General features: G+C 34.2%; 1 protein-coding gene across 1 annotated transcript; it reads left to right on the top strand.

Moving 5' to 3' along the window:
• The first annotated feature begins 8712 nt into the window (after nt 1–8712).
• On the top strand, nt 8713–12336 carry LOC136980380 (uncharacterized). Its single transcript, XM_067276481.1, has one exon. It carries the CDS (start codon nt 8713–8715, stop codon nt 12334–12336), a length of 3624 nt encoding a protein of 1207 aa, XP_067132582.1.
• Nucleotides 12337–20510: the final 8174 nt, after the last annotated feature.

The following is a 20510-nucleotide window of genomic DNA, read 5'->3' as shown; positions in this document are numbered from 1 at the left end:
TAAAGAAAGAAAACTTGTACGTATGTATAATTGCCTAAAATATTATAAAGAGTATTATGTTAAAATTAGTCGGTTTTTAAAAAATATTACTGAGTATTATACGTTTTATTATTACTAATGTAGCATCAATGTAATACGCTGGCAGAAAAAAGAGAAACAACTGCGGGTGTTTGGAGAATAATATAAATGGAACCCAGAAGTACCGTAAAAGTGTTAAGAAATATAAGGAGAACTTGGGGTATAGTGAGATAGTTTTAAAGTGTTTTTTACAATGTCACCTACTCGCGTTATTTGGTTAAGAAAATTAATTTATTTTGTAGCACTGGAGAGGGACCAGGAAGGAAACAGTGGCCCGAAATGCATCTGTAGAAAAACAATAAAGGAGTTCACAACCTGTAAGAGCTGTGGGATAGTCTACCGTTAAAGATTTTTTCGGGTTAAAAAGACTTTTACTAGTTCATCAAATTCAATTAAATTATTCAGTCAAGTAAAATAGCAAAAGGTGCTCCTTTGACAAATTGTTGGGGGTTGATAGATGGAACGAGCACTATTTGTCGACCCAAAAACACGTCAAAGGGTGGTATTCAGTGTCCATAAACGTACACATTCAAATTTAAATCAGTGGTTACGCCTGATGGTATGATTGCTAATTTATTTGGACCAATAGAAAGAAGACGTCACAACATTGGAATGTTAAGAAAATCTAATTTGTTAGAGTAGTTGGCAGAGATTCCTTGTTCTGAGAACGGGACCCAATTTGTTTTTATATGGAGATTCCAGTTATCCTCTGTGTCAACAACTTATTACACCATTCCGAGGTGCTAACTTAACATCTGAGTAACAAATATTTAATTCCAGGATGAGTTCAGTAAGAGAGTGTGTGGAATGGGTATTTGGGTAAATAATTAAAATATTTGCTTTTCTAGATTTAAAAAAAAAAAATTAAAATTGTATCTTCAGCCTGTTTGTAAAGTATATTGTTGGTGCACTACTTACAAACTCTCACACTTGCTTATACAGTAGTGCAACATCAGATTATTTTAATTGTTTACCTTCCAAATTTGACAAATACTTAGAATGTAATCAATAAATAAATAAAGAATTTTTTCACTTTTATAAAAACGTAATTTTTATTCAAAGTTTTTTATAAGTACAGTAAAGCATCGTGTATCCGAACATTGATGAACTGAAATGTCAATTAAGCAAAAGCTTTCCAGTCGGCACATTTAAATTTCAGCTAGTGCTGTGGCGCTAAAATCTTTGGCGATGTCTTGAGCTACTTCAATATTACTTTTGTTCGTGTGCGTGTTTTAGCTGGCAACACTGGCGCGACCGTGAGAGAGTACATAAGGACGTGCCAGGATTTGAACGAATTTCAACATGGGATAGGTTAATATATTTTTTCGTACATAATCGGTTATCCGAAAAAGCGATTATTTTTCAAACAATTCCAGGCCGCAATTTATTCGGATAATCGATGCTCCAGTGTAATTCTAATAGCAATCTGCTTTCCTCTCCATCCTGCTCCAGTCTTCCTTCTCTCTCTTTTTTCTCAACGTCAATTTTTTTTTCATATCTAATACTTATTGTTTTAGTTTCTGTCTTTTCAACTTTACCTGCAATTGTTCTTTATTTAAATTTAATTCTTCTTGTTTCAACTGAATCTGTTGGTTTTTTTTTGCTTTGTAAGTATCAGGCAAAAAAGTTTTGTTTTTGTTTTTTTTTCAGAAATTGGTTCTTCATCAAAAAATAATATACCTTTAGAAACGTATAATTATTATACAATTCTTTCAGTAAATATATTATAAAGATTTTATAAGTTTTTATATTTACCAGATGGAAACTCAGGAGATGATGCTCTTAACCTCTTAACAGTGAGGGACGAAAATAGTCGTCCAAGGCGATCGAGTGGCAGTGGTGAGGGACGACTATACTCGTAAAAAAATTTTTATAAAATACCTGGACCATTTCGTGAAGTCGTAAAATTTTCACAAATAGTTGGGTTCTCCAACTTTGTTTTGGAATATCCTTTACTTCTCGAGAAATTACAATAAAAGAGAGAAAATTAAAACAAATATGAAATTTTAGACGGCCATCTATCGACATAAATCGTATTTAAATTTCCCGTTATCATCTGATTGCTTAAAAAAATCAATATTCCTAATTGGCTCGCGTCAGAAAAAAGTAGGTGTGACTTCTGTAAATGACGCTATCGCGAGAACACTTATACAACCCGAAAATGTAAACAGCCTACGTCATTAGTCTAACAGTCCTTGTCTGACCTACTCTTTGTAAAATCAACACTAGAGTATAACGTAATAATTTATAGTAAAACGGACTTCCTAAAATTCATAGTACATTGTACAGCTTGGATTTCAATTTAATAAGTATTATTTAGTTTTCAGAAACATTACAAATACATCATTAAGTAAGAGAATAACGAAAAACTTTATTTTTTAGTATAATACAATTTACAAAATCGAAAGTTCGTATATTGTAATATTATAAAAAACTACATTGAAACATACAAAGTCAACTAATTTACTTAAATTCAGTTCATTATGCAACTATCGATACTTTTGTCTTCCTCAGTTTTGTCAAACAAAATTTGAAATCTTTAATTAATCCTATAAATATTTAAGCGCCACTAATATTCGAATGATATATTATTATATCAAGCTGAATTTTACAGAATTTGGAACTGTGATTTTAAATATAACTGAAAAATATTTTCGATATCAACACTAGGCAATAATTATCAAATCAAAATTCTTAAAGAATAAATTTTTCTAACATTTTCTAATTGAGTAATACGTAATAATACTTTTATCAATTAGTCTTGCCATATTCTACTTTCTATATTCACATCCATTTAGTTTTATTTAATTACACTTAGAATGTAAAAAACATTACCAACAAATTAATTTGCTAATAAAGAGACTACTTGCTAATTGAACTTTGTATTCTTCTTTGATGTAGTTCTACGTTTTAGCACTAAATTGGTAGACGTCTAAATAACACGCTTATAAACACTAAAAAGCACAAATGTTTCGAAACTAGAACTACATAATTATATGCACAAATAAATTAGTAGTCTAATAATACATACTTTTACTTATATCCAAGTACTATATCCAAAGATATTTTTTTTTCGACAATTAGCGAGAACCTAAATTATTTTAACTGTTCTTTCTGAATCTAGAACTAATTCACAGTAAACTTTACGCCTTAAAATATCCATTAAAATCAACGCCAAATGTATGGATCTACGTAATAAACATTTATCGCAGTGAACTTCAAAAGATAATGAGAAAATACAAACACCAAACCGCACTCTACAAAATTTGGCTCTAAATGATTCATATAGGATGCTCCTGTGAAAAACTTCATCACACGACAAAAAAGTTTTTAAATAAACGCTAAAAGTTTTAAAAAATTCTTTCATGAAACCCGATGAATTTAATTAATACACAATACTAAATCTGTTTAATAAAGATTAATAATTTACCACTATAATTATGCAAATTAGATATAAAAAAGATCACTGTGCAAATTCTCCCGCCAACTATACTTCATGGGAAAACTTACGACGTCAAAAGCGATTGAAGCTTTCCCACTAAACACTGAAAATTTTAGATAATTATTTAACTAATCCAGTCAAATTTAAATAATATAAAATGTCTAGATTTGTTTAATAGAGATTATCACAAATATTATTACAAATATGCAAATTAGATATCAGATAGATGACTAGGAAATCTCCAGCGAAAATAAAAGTAGCTTTTGGCCATGTGTTCACCAAGAAATATAAAGAAATATGCTTAAAATTTAATTTTTCAGCTTACATTTACCGTACAATAAATGAGTATTTCTTCGAAAGAAGTCGATATACACGAATAAATAATAATTATTTAATAATGCTTTTATCCATTTTAAGTTGATATTGTAAAAATTAAGCAATTTAATCTGTGTGACTTTTATAATTTAGAGTTTTTGAGTATTTTACTGTGAAATTCAATTTAGTAAACAGAAACAAACTTAGGCTATTAAGTATAAACAGCACAATACAATAATTTATACGTAAGTTGAGTATAAAGACAGAAAAAAACGAATTATATCAAAGATGGAACAAACAAGCTTACATTCCCAGAACAGAGCTTATAATTCGTTGTTATTTTTAGCCTGTTCCTACTTGGACTGTTTTATGTTGGTAAAAAGTTAATATTTTAAGATGTTCTTAGTGAAGAAAGATAAAAGTATCGAAATATAACATTCACACATAAAAGTATTTATGTATGTCGAAATTATAAATGTATATTTTTTTCGATATTTGAAATAATATCACGAGAAAAACATTAAATATATAGGATACAGGTCATAAACAATTTCTTCTTGTCAAATAAATTATGGATTAAACAGGTTTATTTAGAAAAATTCAACTGCAAATAACTGACGTTAAATATACAGAGGGTGCAGTATGTTTTTTATTTGAAAATATCTGCATTTAGAAATTAACAGAATTATTAGTTTTTATACACATTATTATGCTATAATCTAGGAAACTATGTTTAATAAATAAGACCTACTGCAGAAAGGATAATAAAGGATAGTCAGTCATTGTAACTAATGTATTATTGAAAGTTTTATTCATATAGATAATTTATTTTATCAAAAAACATTTCTCCAGAAGAAAATTGTCGATATTTTAAGTAAATACAGTAGAGCGTCGATAAGTGGAACCAATTGGTGACTGGGGTCCTTCCAGTTAATGATTTGTTCCAGTTTCCGACTTTGTACGAAAAAATACATAAACCTGTCCGATGTTCAAATTTTTCTCCGTTGCGTATCGCTTCCTGTTGAATTTTTTTCCGTTGCGTGTCGCTTCGTGTTCAATTTCGTCGATTTTAAGCCTAACGAAAATTTTTATAATAATCATCAAGGCTATCGTATCGTTAAAAATTATTTTTGCATTTTGTACAAACAAAATAAATATATTAAAGAATGTAAAAAACATGAAAATTATACTTTAGAAGTAAATTTAGTATCAAAAACATTCGATTCAGCACGACACAGTCCGACTGAAAATCGTTCCACTTTACGGCTATTCCACTTACCGACGTTCCACTTATCGACGCTCTACTGTATAAGTAAATTTTATTATATTTTTGATAAAAACACATTTTTTCCCCATGCATCGGGTCTTTCCCCTACCTCTTACCCTTATACTTAGAACATTTTATTTCATTATTTGATGTAATAATAACGTTTAAAATGACTTTTAAATAAAATAATAATACTTAGAGTAGGTTAATATATATTGTCATGGGTCTCAAGTGTATTTCAAATAAAGTAAAAATGGATATAGTAATACTTTGTCACATGCTCCAACTGTTAAACTTTGCAGCTGTAATTAAAAGTAATATATAAGGAAACAAAATGTTTATATTATCAATAGTTCTAAAAGATATCTTACTTTCACGTAGAAAAACAAAATAAGACAGAAGAAACAATCACACAATATGTCAATCCAGGACATTTTATAATTCATTTCAAATTTCTAATATCGACATACATAAATATTTTTGTGTGTGTGAATATTATATTTCGATACTTTTATCTTTCTTCACTAAGAACATCTTAAAATATTAACTTATTACCAACATAAAACAGTCCAAGTAGGAACAGGCTGAAAATAACATGGAATTATAAGCTCTGTTCTGGGGATGTAAGCTTGTTTGTTCCATCTTTGATATAATTCGTTTTTTTCTGTCTTTACACTCAACTTACGTATAAATTATTGTATTGTGCTGTTTATACTTAATAGCCTAAGTTTGTTTCTGTTTACTAAATTGAATTTCACAGTAAAATACTCGGAAATTCTAAATTATAAAAGTCACACAGATTAAATTGCTTAATTTTTACAATATCAACTTAAAATGGATAAAAGCATTATTAAATAATTATTATTTATTCGTGTATATCGACTTCTTTCGAAGAAATACTCATTTATTGTACAGTTAATGTAAGCTGAAAAATTAAATTTTAAACATATTTCTTCATATTTCTTGGTGTTAGCTTTCGGTCACGTGATCAACTTGGCGGCATATTTCTTACAGTGATCTTTGTCATATCTAATTTGCATATTAGTGATAGTACATTACTAATCTTTATTAAACAGATTTAGACAATTTATATTACTTAAATTTGACTGGATTAGTAAAATAATTATATAAAATTTTTAGTGTTTTGCTTTTAGAAAAGCTTCAAAGCCAGGTAACATAACAGTCATCTGATGTTTCACGGGAGATTTTGCGCAATAATTTTTTTTATATCTAATTTGCATAATTATAATTGTAAATTATTAAACTTTATTAAACAGATTTAGTTATTGTGTATTAATTAAATTCATCGGTTTTTGTGGAAGAATTCTTTAAATCTTTTAGCGTTTATTTAGAAACTTTTTGTCACCCGATGACATTGGACAAGAGCATTTTCGTTTTGTCTATTGTATATGATCAGTTCGCGCCAGATTCCGTGGAGTGTGGTTTGGTGTTTCTATTTTTTCATTATTTTCTGAAGTTCACTGCGATAAATTTTTATTACGTGCATTGATAAATTTTGCGTTGATTGTAATGGATATTTTAAGGCGTAAAGTTTACTGTGAATTAGTCCTAAATTCAGAAAGAAAAGTTGAAACTAATTTTTTTTTCGCAATTGATCTTTGGATATAATACTTGGATATAAGTGGAAGTATGTATTATTGGACTACTAATTTATTTGTGCATATAATTATGTAGTTTAGTTTCGAAACATTTGTTTTTTAGTATTTATAAGCGTGTTATTTAGACATGTGTACCAATTTAGTGCTAAAATGTAGAACTACATCAAAGACCGATTAGAGGTTTTTAGAAAAACTTATACTTTAACAATTTGATTTGATTATGATGGTTAGTGTTCATGTGTATTGTTGTACTGTAAATTACTTAGTTTTACTATGTTAGAGAAAGTAGGTCACACATTGGATTGCTGACGTAGACTGCTCGCTTTTTCAGAATGAAGCAGACCCTCTCAGTGAAGTGTGTTTTAGGGAAGTTATGCATTTTTTTTTTCTGATGCATGCCAATGATGAATATTGATTTCAAAATTAAATATTGGTCAATGATGATCTCATATGTAATAAATCTGAAGGTGAATATAAAAATATTTCCACATTTTTTTCACTGTTTTGTTGTTTCTTAAAGTTTAATTTATTTAAATTTAGGCTATTATATGTCAAGTAAGTTTATTTAAAAAATGCTAATATTTTAATCCGCTTTAATATTTCGGTGTAAATTTGAACAACGAATTTTAAAATTTTAAATAAAAGATATACTGAAATTTTCTTTTATTTACAATGATTATGTCACTTCTACAGAAAGTAGAACACGAGACGACCTTCACCCACATTTCAGTCTGGGGGAAAGGCCGCCAGGCGTCGTAGTTGTAAACAAAACAACCTTACGTCATCTATTGTTGTGGATAAAATTCGTTAACTGTCAATTGCATTTTCTTCAATTTGATTCGCAGATTGGAAAAAATCGTTATGACTATAATGACTAAAACTAAAAAATTATATAAAATTGAAAATAAATTCAAAAGTTTTGAAAAAATCGTAACGGATGGAAAATCAAAAAAGAATTTAATATAAATTTGAAAAAAAATTTTAGCGAAAAATTACCGCGAAAAAAATTCATATATAAAAAATTATGTGACAATAAAGAACGTTTTTTTCTTTACTGGATGTAACTGTTTAAAATTTTTTTTCCTAAACGGAAACGAGAAAAACGCGTGGAAAAATTCTTAAAAAATTTTCCATGCTTCTTCTCCACAACTAAGTGGTAGCGCCACGTCTGACTGTTCCACTGTTAAGAGCTTAAAGATTCCATCGCTGCATCCCTGACTTACTGCCCAGCAATAGCTTGTAGTATTGATTTCTCAGTTTTTATCTGGGCCTCATATTTTAACTTTTTTTTCTTGTAGAAGTTGATTACGTCCTGTAAATTCCTCTTCTGTTCCAGATTTTTGCAAACTGGCTTCATCATTCTGAAAGGAAAACCGTTTTAGTATAATCTAGTTATAATAATTTAAGATAGGTTCTCTATCTGGGAAGCAAGATGGCCATCTACTACCCAAAAGTTAATACCTTGTCATAATGCTGTAGAAGTAAATTTGTCCTTTCATGGCATCTTCTACCGTCGACAGCGTAATACGTTTGTAAATTATCAGATATATTTTTCCAAGCAGCATTCGGATTTTCATGAGCATACGGATTTACAGCCACTACTTCTCTCAAAAGAAGTATGTCATGAGAACAGGAAAAACGCATTGTAACTTTCCTATTGTTTTTGTTAAATATTTCCGAAATTTTTCAACAATATCCCACGAGTCAGTGTGTAACGTGAACGTGTGGCACAACGTGTTTACTTGGAGTTCAAACGTCAAACGTGTACTTCTGTTTGCCATAAAGTTTAACGTTTGAACTTCGGCCGCAAACTCTCTATTCTCTCGGAAATAAATACCACGAGAGAGAGATAAAAAATAGACGGCTTCTCCATTCTCCTTTTTGTCGTAGGTTGATGAGTCACTAAGGAGTACTTTGGGCTGTACTCTGACTTTTAAGTTCAGTAATATCCACTATGGATTGCCTCTCCACACTATCGCTACACATTGGTCATGGATGCCTTGCCGGAAGTGACCGTTCTAGTCCCGCTACACCCGCCGCACGGGTGTAGACTCTGCTTGCCTATTCCTAGGGACTACTCTGACCACGCAGGCCTTGTAAAACATCTCAAACACGTACACGGCACAAAGCTCAGGTTTGAGTGCCGTGCCTGTGGCCTAATCCAAGATCGGCTCAAAGACCTTAAAGCTCATCAGGTACGTGCTGAATCCTGCAAGGCCAGCATAGAAGCAATGTCGCCACCTCCTCCAATCCCGGCCGACAGGAAAATACTCTGTATACCGACCAGGCCAAGGAAAAGGTATAGTACTAAGAAGCGACGCAGAGCTGCACAGTCCCAAGCAAGCAATGATGACTCGCTAGACGAAGCGGAATCTCCCAATTCTTCGAATACAACGCCTCCCAGGCCCAGAAGATCAACCAAGTCTATACAACGAGCCCAGCCCAGCGAGACAGCCCAGCCAGAGCACCATTCGCCTTCCCCAGGGTATCTAACTCGTTCGAGTCGACTACGACCATTGCCAACAAATTGCCTACCACCACCAGATGTGAATCCGCCGGCAGCAACAACGGAACCTCAGCAACCAACACTGACGCCTGAACTGTCCTACCCAACTAGACCTACGGCCGCTGTCCTTGCGAGTCCCCAGCCTCAAAACCACAACCTCCCACGACTGGAGGTGAGGCTTACACCTCTTCAGCTGCCACCCAATGCGCAGCTTTCTTTTACCTCTTCCAGGTCGAATTCCCCTCTACAGCCAGCAACCACTCCAGCTGCTGAACCAGAGATTGCAACACCCGCTGAAGCTAGATCAGATAATTCCACACCGCACTGGGTCCTTGCATGGAAGGAAAGGTTTGACTCTGCAATGGACGAAGATATGTTGGAAAACATCTTAGGAGACCTCACAAACCTCCTATATGATATGTGTAAAGTCCGACCAATCAACCTCGAGCTGCGTCCAAACAATCGTCACCGGCAGTCGAACCACCACCAGGACATCACTCAGAATGCGAGTGAAATACAGAAGCTATATAGGGCCAATAAAAAGAGAGCCTTCTCTACGATAACAGGAGGAAACAACAGGTACTGTACCATCGACGAATCACTAATCAGAGAGCACTTCACCTCTGTTTTAGGTACCACTCCTGCAACAACGACCCCTGCCCCGTTGGACAACCTACCACCGCCAACTTCTGGGAACAACCCACTGGAGTCACCTTTCACCCCGGGCGAAGTAGCAGACCGTCTTCGTCGCGGCAGGAACACTGCTCCAGGACCAGACGGCTTCCGGTATAGTCACTGGAGGCGGATGGATCCAGAAGGCTACATCATAGCAGCAATATTCAATGCCGTAAGACGCACGGGCCATATTCCATACGCATGGCGTATGTCCACCACTATCTTAGCACATAAGAAAGGTCCACTAGACGACATCAGCAACTGGCGGCCAATATCACTGTCTTGCACGATCGGGAAATTATATACTGCCTGCCTGGCGAACAGGCTCCTGAAATGGTGTGAGCAGAATGACCGTTTGTCACCAGCACAGAAGGGATTTGTCCATTACGAGGGGTGCCAAGATCACAACTATATATTACAAACTACTATCCAGGATGCCCGCCGTCAAAGGAAATCATGCCATATTGCTTGGCTTGACCTTTGCAACGCTTTTGGGTCAATCCCGCATGAAACACTCTGGAGGAGTTTGGAGTGGATTGGTCTCCACCACAACTCTATAGATATCATTAAAACCCTCTACACTGGCGGCTCGACCCGGGTAAGGACGAACTCTGGCTACCTTCCACCGATCCCTATACTCTCAGGGGTGCGTCAGGGCTGCCCTATCAGCCCCATCCTTTTCAACATCGCCTTGGAAGTAGGCATAAGGATGACCTCGGATCTCAACAATGGCTACGAACTATATGGTAACAAATTTAACATCTTAGCCTATGCCGATGATGTTACTCTTATTTCAGATACCGAACAAGGCCTGGCAGACCAACTACAGAAGATGGAAACCTGGGCAAACTGGGCAGGGGTCCGCTTTAACCCAGCAAAATGTGCATCTCTATCAGTAGATGGTAAGGCCCACACCACAAGTAAGGAACGTTTTCGGATACAAGGTGAGTATATCCCCAGTCTAGGACCTGGCGAGGTATACAGTCACCTAGGTGTGCCAACAGGCTTTGCAACTGGTTGGACTAGCCCCAAACTTATAGACTCTATCTTGAACGACCTAGACAAATTACATAATTCAAAGTTGGCTCCATGGCAACGCATAGACGCTGTCAACACGTTCCTTATTCCACGACTCATCTTTCATCTAACGCTGGGCACCACACCGAAAAAAGCAATGGACAAACTGGACAAGTCAATTAAAACCAAAGTTAAAAGATGGCTCAATCTTCCAAACCGAGCCAGCAACGAGGTATTGTATATGGCCAATAGCCAAGGCGGGGCAAATCTCCTCCCTTGCAGTACACTAGCAGATGTGGCACAAGTATGCCACGCTGTTCGTATTTTTAATTCCAGGGACAATAAGGTACGAGAAACGGCCATAAATGCCCTGACTACTGTAGTCAAGAAGAGGATCGGTCGAACCCCAACGCCAGAAGATTGCTGTACTTACCTCAACGGTTCAACCGAACACGAATTTGGCGGCAGCTCCAAGGACATTCGCTCTGCGTGGACCAGACTGCGCGCCGCAAGCAGACGCCTCTGGAAGTGGATGCCAGTCCAGTGGCACCCAGGTGAAGATGGCCCTATCCTCCTACACCAGGGAAACCTAATAAATAAGAATGCCTGCTCACGTCTTCTCAACACTCTAATAAGACACAAGCACCTGCAGTCCCTTCTTCGAAAACCAGACCAGGGTAAGGCATTTAATATCACAGCCTCCAATTGGGAAAGTAATCACTACATGCGTGAGGGTAAGTACACGCAATTCGCCGATTGGAGATTCGTACACCGGGCACGCCTCAGCGTGGTCCCACTCAGAGGCCATCGTAGGTTTGGAAACCTAACGAAAAAATGCCGCAGATGTAATCACGCCAATGAAACTTTGGCACATGTATTATGCCACTGCCCATCTAACATGGTGGCAATCACCCGAAGGCATAACGGCATCCTCAACCGACTCGTGACCGCCACGGACAAAAGGAATGCCCGCACCTACATCAACCAAAGGATACCAGAATATGACCAAAACTGCAGACCGGACTTCGTGATCATCAACGACGCCTCCAAGTCTGCTACAATTATAGACGTGGCTACCCCATTCGAAAACGGTACGGACGCATTCACCAGAGCCAGGGACGAGAAGATTCACAAATACAGAGACTTGGCAAACTTCTTCAGATCAAGGGGGTACGATACATTCATAGATGCATTCATCGTGGGCGCCTTGGGAGGATACGACACAGCCAATGAAGCCACCCTACGACGCCTCGCGATTCACCGTAACTATGCTAAGGTGATGAAGAAACTCATGGTAAGCGAAAATATAAAACACAGCCGTGAGATCTACATCCGACACCTCGAAGGCGGGAGAAGACAGATCAACATCCCTCAACAGAGCCAAGATAACCCAAGACAAAATAACCCTCGACAATAAATTGTACGCGCTACTAGCTGGCAAAGAGCCCATGTATTGTACCTTTACTTTATATCTGTACGCGGTAACAAATTTGTAATAATATGCCCATCTTTGTACGCGATTGCTCTGTACCACACCACCGTCAGTCACCTAAGTTGTGACTTGTTGTAACATCTACAACTATGGCTGGCTTAGAGCCCTTGGAACGCGCTACACAACCACCGCAATGTGTGACTTGGTATTCACGGCAGGCTTTGAGCCCTTGGAACGCGTGATACTTCTCTGTACTCACCTCACTACACTCTGTAAATGGACAAGTAGTCCATCTTTCTATTTGGCCGACCTAAGTCAGGCCATACTCCTTGTACTTAGGCCCTTGGCATGTGCCTAACATCTTCTTTGTTAAGGCTTGAGCCTACTTCTTATAATAAGTCACCTCAATAAGTGACTCCTTTGTAAATACTCGCGTTCTAAGCAGGCTATGTGCCCATGGAACGCGCTCCTTATATATAATCCATAATTTTTACCTTCTACTTTTTCCAATATACCACATGTAATTTTTGAATTATCATAAATAAAAGGCTTTCAAATCTGACTTTTAAGTTCAGTAATATCCACTATGGATTGAAACTAGTATACATTTTACGGCCTGACACCAATGTCTTTTAGCCGCCACTTACGTCACGCAGAGAATGCAGCGGCCCTATTTCTCACCCCGGTTACAGGAGTCCCATAAAATGCCCACATTCCAAAACTGTCAATTTTTCAAATTTCCTGAACTGCAGACATTCCAAAACTTTATTTGTTTGATTACTTTTATATCAATTAGACTAGTGTTTTTCAATCTGGACGATATCGTTTTCTCGTGGACGTTAATTCTGTTTTCGAAGATGATAAGCTCTAACTGACGTTTTGCGTGCAAGTTGAAAGTTTACTGCGAGATTTAGCAACAAACGAATATTTTTTTTTTTTTTGCAATTTGACTTGTTTTTAAGCTTGCCTGGGTCCAAACATTTAAAATCTAGGTAGTTCATTTTCTGACAGATGGCCATACTTTCCGGAATCTCTGTACTATAACAGACGGAAAGTAATGTGAGTATAAAACATTTTAAGGCTATTTCTTGGATATGGACATTCCATATAGTCATCAAATATCTTTATTAGCTTACTTCATTAGTGATCAGCTATCCTTATATAATCCATTAACATTACTCCATTAATCGATTAAACTTAATCAATATCAGTGCAGCCAACTAATGAAATATGAGTTGTGTATGATATACAAAGTGTAAGCAGAAACATTTCATCAGGCTATATTTTGCTTCCTCTGCATATTAAATTAACAAGCTCTGGAGATTCGGGATCGAAACACCCCAAAATTTTTTCAGGAAAGTCGTCCTCCTGGATATGTCAGGCCCTTACCCTCCCCGCCCTACTGTGGAATTGGCCAAACAATATTGGGTTTAATAAAAAATACATTTTTTGCTGCCCATACGGAGGAAAGTTAAGAATATATATAATATATATATTATATTATATATGTGTAACGTTTTTCTTAACTTTCTGCTTTAGTTGAACAAAAGATGCAAAATATGCGAACTATTTTAGCTTTACATTTAAGAATGTAAGTTATGCATCGATTACGTGATGGTTACAGATACAGGTTCTTAAATGTAAAGCATATTTTCGCATATTTTGCATAATTTGTTTAAATAAAGCAGGGACATCTTGTACAGAACAATTGCTCGCATGACGCACATAAATGGAATGCATAAACACTACAGAATGATCTGGATTTTACGAGAAAAGTGAATATACGAATCGAACAACATTTATTTTTAACTATTTCCTAAGATGGAAGACAATGAAGTTTTCTGTACGCGATGCACAATCGATCCTTTTTGCGAAATTATTCGATTGTATGGAAGCGAAAGTTTGGCAACTTGTTCTCATTTGCCTTTACGATCCAACAAAATGGGAAAATTCTACTGTCGGATTTTGGAGTTCATAATGTGGATCAACGTCACTATGTATATTCTGATGATCGTGTTTTATGAGAGTACAATACGAATACCTTGCGAATCTTGGTCGAACGAATTTTCAGATGATAAATTTATTCTTCTGATGTCTTTATTTATTCTCTCCTTCTTGCTATCCGCCATCTTTTCTATCACTTGCCGCAGATTGCTTATTTTTTCAATACAAACAAGTTATGCGGAAGAGAAGTACAAAATAGAAAATATCATCAATGTCTTTCTGAAATTACAATTGGCAATTACTCTCGTTCTTGCGGCTACTAATTCGTTTCATGCAATTACAAAAAAATATTTCAATATTTATAAAGTGGAGGGAAAAACGATGGCTCTGATCTGCACCATGTTCATCATAACCAATGATTGTTACATATCTGGTTATATAACAGTTAGTGTCATGTTATTCTTCATAAACATGATTATCTTTAAACACCGTTTTATAGCATTGTCTAAAGAATTACAGAATGTTAAAAATGATCGATCGTATGCAGAATTACAAGTAATAATAGAAAAGCATGTAGGGTTAATGGAACAGGTTCATCGCTCAAATGACTATTATAAAAATTCCATATTTTTGGTATACAATTTACTGATCTGGTTGCTTGCTATCATTGTTAATTCTGTTATGAAGATTAGAAAATATGACATTATATACACTTTAATGTCAATTGTATTTATTGGCCTGTACATAGCTGGATGGCTTTATTTTATCTTCACGATTTCCACTGTTTCATCTGCTGTAAGTATCATTGCGTTGCACATTACTTCAACTGCAATAATTGCATTTAATTCTCATTTAACAAGTACCTAAATGTTATTGTTGTAGATATATGTAACAGCGGCACAAGTTGTCCTTAATTATTGTTAAAATTAATACAATAAACGCGGAACTTAATACTACAACGTGTGTTGACAGAAAGAGTCGACTAGACATATGTGCACATTAGGCTAACAGATGTACAGTTAACTTAGAAATGCATTATGCAGTGATGAAGATGTATTATTTTATCAGTAATTAGCAGAAATTATTGTTTTAGGAAACTTAAAATTTTACTGACATCATTTTTTTGTTTAGGCCTACGGATCGTTTCAAGAAATCAGAAAATTCAGTTATCTGCAAATCTGCATCACTAAGAAGTTAAAAGTATTCATTTCACACATTCACAATCACTTAAATGATTCTGTCTACTAAATACGATATTCTTTTGTAGATACTAAATTTCATGAAGAGATTCGGAAAGATTCCTCTTGGCATGACGTGTAGCGATTTCTTCGTCATCACCAGAAAAACTCCCTTAAAGGTAAGAATTTCTAGAATTATGAGTAAATTTCGATTTTAAATTTTAAAATCTTTTAATATTTCAGGTGAGCGAAGCGCTGCATTCTGCATTGTCTATCGTTTGCGATCTTCAAAAATCGTCGCGTCGTTGTTGTAGACGACTTCTACATTAACGATCTAAAGTAATACATATTGTCTGAAAATTTCACTTTCTGTATGGAATCTTGTAATTATTTAAAGACACATACTGCACACGCTAATAGTTTTTATAATACTATCGTTACACTAGTAGTGCAGTTAGTGTTTCCATTAATTTTAATAAAAACCCTATTATATAATATCCATATATACTAAACATATTTTATAGAATGATGAAAATCACTTAATAAGCATTACCGTTCCACTCGTTTGATGTATTGCCCTAAACTGGAAATTAACTAATGCGAAAAGTATCCAAATGTTTTGTTGTATCCTAATGTACAGTACAGCACACCAACATCAATTGTTTAGTAGATGCTTTTTACAACCATTCCTTCATGTGTAAGCATAAATATTGTTTGAAATGATTAATAAAATTAACTTTATACGTTCTGATTATTGTTTTTTCGGTTTTTTATTCGTTTCCGTTCTTATTGAGGTAGGGGTGAAAAATGCAGAAGATGGGGACAATCTCTTCAATTACATTTGCTGTTTTGTCTTGTCAATTATGCAAATATAATTGACAAGACATGCATGTACGAACGACAGCCCATTTTACTTATTGTACGGTCGAAATTTTATTTATCTATTTCATTTAATTACAAATCCCACAGTGAACAGATACAATGTAGACAAGAACTGTGCATCAGAATTAAAACTCAGAATGACTATGGCACAAGAAATATCCCAAGAAAAGGCGGAGAAAGCGGCCAAAGAAAGACAAGAACGTCCTCCACAAAAATATACACCACCCAAATATTCGAAGAAAGGGGAAAGTGACAGAGAAGAAAGGAAAGGAAATGTAATAACCAAATCAACATTGCAACAATATACAAACTTAAAAAGGTGCATGTCTGTAACCCAAGAGTATCCAATTCAATTAAATAATCATTGTTAGTAAATTATCACTTTGTTATCATAATATCGCAAAGTGATGGTGTTTTTGACCTGTCCACGTGTTATTAAAACATTGCAAAATATACAAACACGAGTAGAGAGTTTGACGTATAATCAAACTTGTAGAAACACCAATCAAAAGAAACCTCATCAAGATTGCTCGAAATTGCTCTGCACTTCCTCCAAAATCCCGCTTGCTCTTTAAGTACCAAGCGTGATTTTGGAAATGGAAGGATAGTGTAAGAATCACAAAGGAAAACAAAACAACTGAAGAATGACGTTATCAAAAGCTGGTGTATGTCAACTTTCTGAATTAGAGAGTTTCATTTTACGCTTTCTCAGCATCATTAGTGACACCTTTCCCGCTACTTTTGGACACCTCTAAGATATTTGCTGCTTTTAATATAACAAGGAACAGCTGATTCCAGTAATTCTGATTCCTTTAAGATCTGTGCTTGTGTGCTATTACCATCTGCACTTTCGTTAGTGCCACCGGATTTCTTGTCATCTTTCTGCTTGCGTGCTCCTACGTTCCAGAACTGTTAATCGACACCAAAAACTTATCTCGCGTTCTCCTTAACGTGGGGTTTCAAGTTCAAAACTTGTGTAGTAAGCGTAACCTACTTGGTGTCAAAAATTTCCGAGTGTAACTGAGTTCATCCGGCAACAAGAAGGAAAAAGGACCGTATAAGACTCTACTGGGAGAGACTGGAGCTCACACTGGTCTTAGAGAGAAAGCATTGGTGTCAGAATAAAATACGTAAATAGATTATTATTGCGGTCCTTGGGCGTCACCCGAGAACCCTTACAATTCTGTAAAGTATCACTTTTACAATCGTATAGAAAAATACAATTTGTGATGTCACACTAATTCTCGTTTAGTGTTTCTGGTAATGTCGTTTAATGAAGTAGTTTAGTAAGTTGTTTTTGTAATGAAGTAGTATAACGTAAAGCTGTTTCTGTACATGCATAGCGCATATTTTAAACTTCAGTTTAAAATTAAATGTGGTACTTTTATATACAACGAATAATTGGCATTTTAAGATCAATTCTCCTTTGTGTAATCAAATGATGAACCCTATCCTTATAACGGGGTGTAACACTATGACTAACAAAAAATAGCATTGTCATTTTGTCAAATCGTGGCCTACCTTCACTTATACGAAATTGTAAACGTAAACATTCAATCACTTCTCTCTATCAGTTCCTGTGGTGTTGCGAGTGACAAATACTATTTGGGAAAAATTCGTTTAACATAATTCCAAAATTATAATTGTTAATTTTAAAAGGAGAGCGCTTCTCACCTATTTTGAGTTATAAGGTTACTTTTTTAATTATATGATAACCCAAACATCAAAAAAAAAAAAAATAATAATAATACAATTTTATCATCCCTATTTTTATAACTGTCGTTGATGATTCGCGACAGCAAATAATCTTTTAATTCCAGAAAGTTTTGGTAAAAATCATGAAATAAATATGGAGTCAATAGTAAAAATGATGTACTAACAACACATTTTCAGAAAAAAATATCTTTTTTTCTATTATATGATAATAATTGATTTTAGATAATGGCATAGATGTAATGTCATTTGGTCATTTCACATTTTACTTTCAATTCTCAGAGTTTATTATTATTTTCAAAAAATTTGAAAATTCGTGCCAAGCATCAATTATTACTTATTTTAAATCTAAAATATACTTTTGTAGGATCGACTAAAATTTCGAAAATATCTTGTCTTCTTTTAAGGAAATTTAGCAATATTAAATAAATTAAAACATATTTATATATTGTACAATAAATTTAAATAAGGTTCTTAAACCTAAATGAAATTAGGTTTCGGTTTACCTGGGTTCGTGAATGAAGTTAAGGAGAAGAGATTTACACCAATATTTTATTTTCACTTTCGCTTTTCCTCTGTTATATACCAACAAATGGAAAGTATGGAAATCGGCGAAAAAAATAACCACCAAGATTTTTGCATTTTCGACTTAGAACACCTGAAACGTCGAGAAATGCAAAAAAATTCGGTGGTAAGGTTCGTATGTATCGATGTTAATGTGGGTGTATGTGTATATACACACAAAATTTCGTTTAATTAAATCGACAGTGAAACAAAGTTTTTATATTCAAGTACGAAACGCCCTTTTTTGATTAATGATAAAATTTTAATAATTATAATTATTACATGAATTTCTGTAATACCAAAAATAGTTATAAGATAGTTCTTATGCATTTCTGTTCGAAAAATTAATAAATAAATAGAAAATTTTCTGAAAATATGCTGTTATTGGAGGGAAGACTGTATAATATACGTAATTTCAATAAAATAGTCACTAACAACAAGTACAAAAATGCAATTTCCATTATTCTTGAAATATAAACTGCATTTTTGTAAACTGCATAAAGTTCTGCTTTGATACTATTTTTTACATTCAATACTAACATTTTTATTATTAACGTCTTAACAGTGAGGGACGAAAATAGTCGTCAAATGCGATTGAGTGGCAGTGGTGAGGGACGACTATACTTGTAAAAAAAATTCTTATAAAATAACTGGACCATTTCGTGAAGTCGTAGAATTTTCACGAGTAGTTGAGTTTCTTAACTTTCTTTTGAATATCCTTTAGTTCTCGAGAAATTATAATAAAAGAGAGAAAATTAAAATAAATATGAAATTTTAGACGGCCATCTATCGACATAAATCGAATTTGAATTTCCCGCCGTCATCTGATTGCTTAAAAAAATCAATATTCCTAATTAGCTCGCGTCAGAAAAAAGTAGGTGTGACTTCTGTAAATGACGCTATCGCGAAAACACCGATACGACCCGAAAATGTAAACAGCCTACGTCATTAGTCTAACGGTCCTTGTCTGACCTACTTTTTGTAAAATCAACATTAGAGTAAGACATAGTAATTTATAGTAAAACGGACTTCTCTAATATTCATAGTACTTTGTACAGCTTGGATTTCAATTTAATAAGTATTATTTAGTTTTCAGAAACATTACAAATACATCATTAAGTAGGAGAATAACGAAAAACTTTATTTTTTAGTATAATACAATTTACAAAAATCAAAAGTTTGTATATCGTAATATTACGAAAAAATTATATCGAAACATACAAAGTCAACTAATTTACTTAAGTTCAGTTCATTATACAACTGTCGATACTTTTGCCTTCCTCAGTTTTGTCAAACAAAATTCGAAATCTTTAAATAATCCTATAAATATTTAAGCGCCGTTACTATTTGAATGATATATCAAGCTGAATTTTACATAATTTGGAACTGTGATTACAAATATAACTGAAAAATATTTTCGATATCAACACTAGGCCATAATTATTAAAACAAAATTCTTCAAGTATAAATTTTTCGAACATTTTCTGATCGAGTAATACGTAATAATAGTTTTATCTACCAGTCTTTTTATATTCTACTTTCTATATTCACATCCAATTAGTTTCATCTAATTTCACTTAAAATGTAAAAAAATCTACAAACAAATTAATTTGTTAATAAAGGGACTACTTGCTAATTGAAATTTGTATTCTTTTTTGACATAGTTCTAGGTTTTAGCACTAAATTGGTAGACATGTCTAAATAACACGCTTCTAAATACTAAAAACCAAAAATGTTTCGAAATTAAAACTAGATGATTATATGCACAAATAAATTACTACATCTATAATACATGCCTTCATTTATATCCAAACAAAGATCAGTTCTCGCTAATTGTCGAAAATAAATTATTTTCAACTTCACTTTCTGTAAAGTAGC

This window comes from Centruroides vittatus, unplaced genomic scaffold (assembly GCF_030686945.1).
Source record: "Centruroides vittatus isolate TY-2023 unplaced genomic scaffold, ASM3068694v2 contig_696, whole genome shotgun sequence".
Lineage (NCBI taxonomy): Eukaryota > Metazoa > Arthropoda > Arachnida > Scorpiones > Buthidae > Centruroides > Centruroides vittatus.
Note: the sequence above shows the minus strand (reverse complement) of the source record. Positions and strands in the feature narration are given on the sequence as shown.

What these genes read in the sequence shown, in the direction of transcription:
- LOC136980380 (XM_067276481.1), top strand. Translation starts at nt 8,713, where the DNA reads ATGGATGCCTTGCCGGAAGTGACCGTTCTAGTCCCGCTACACCCGCCG.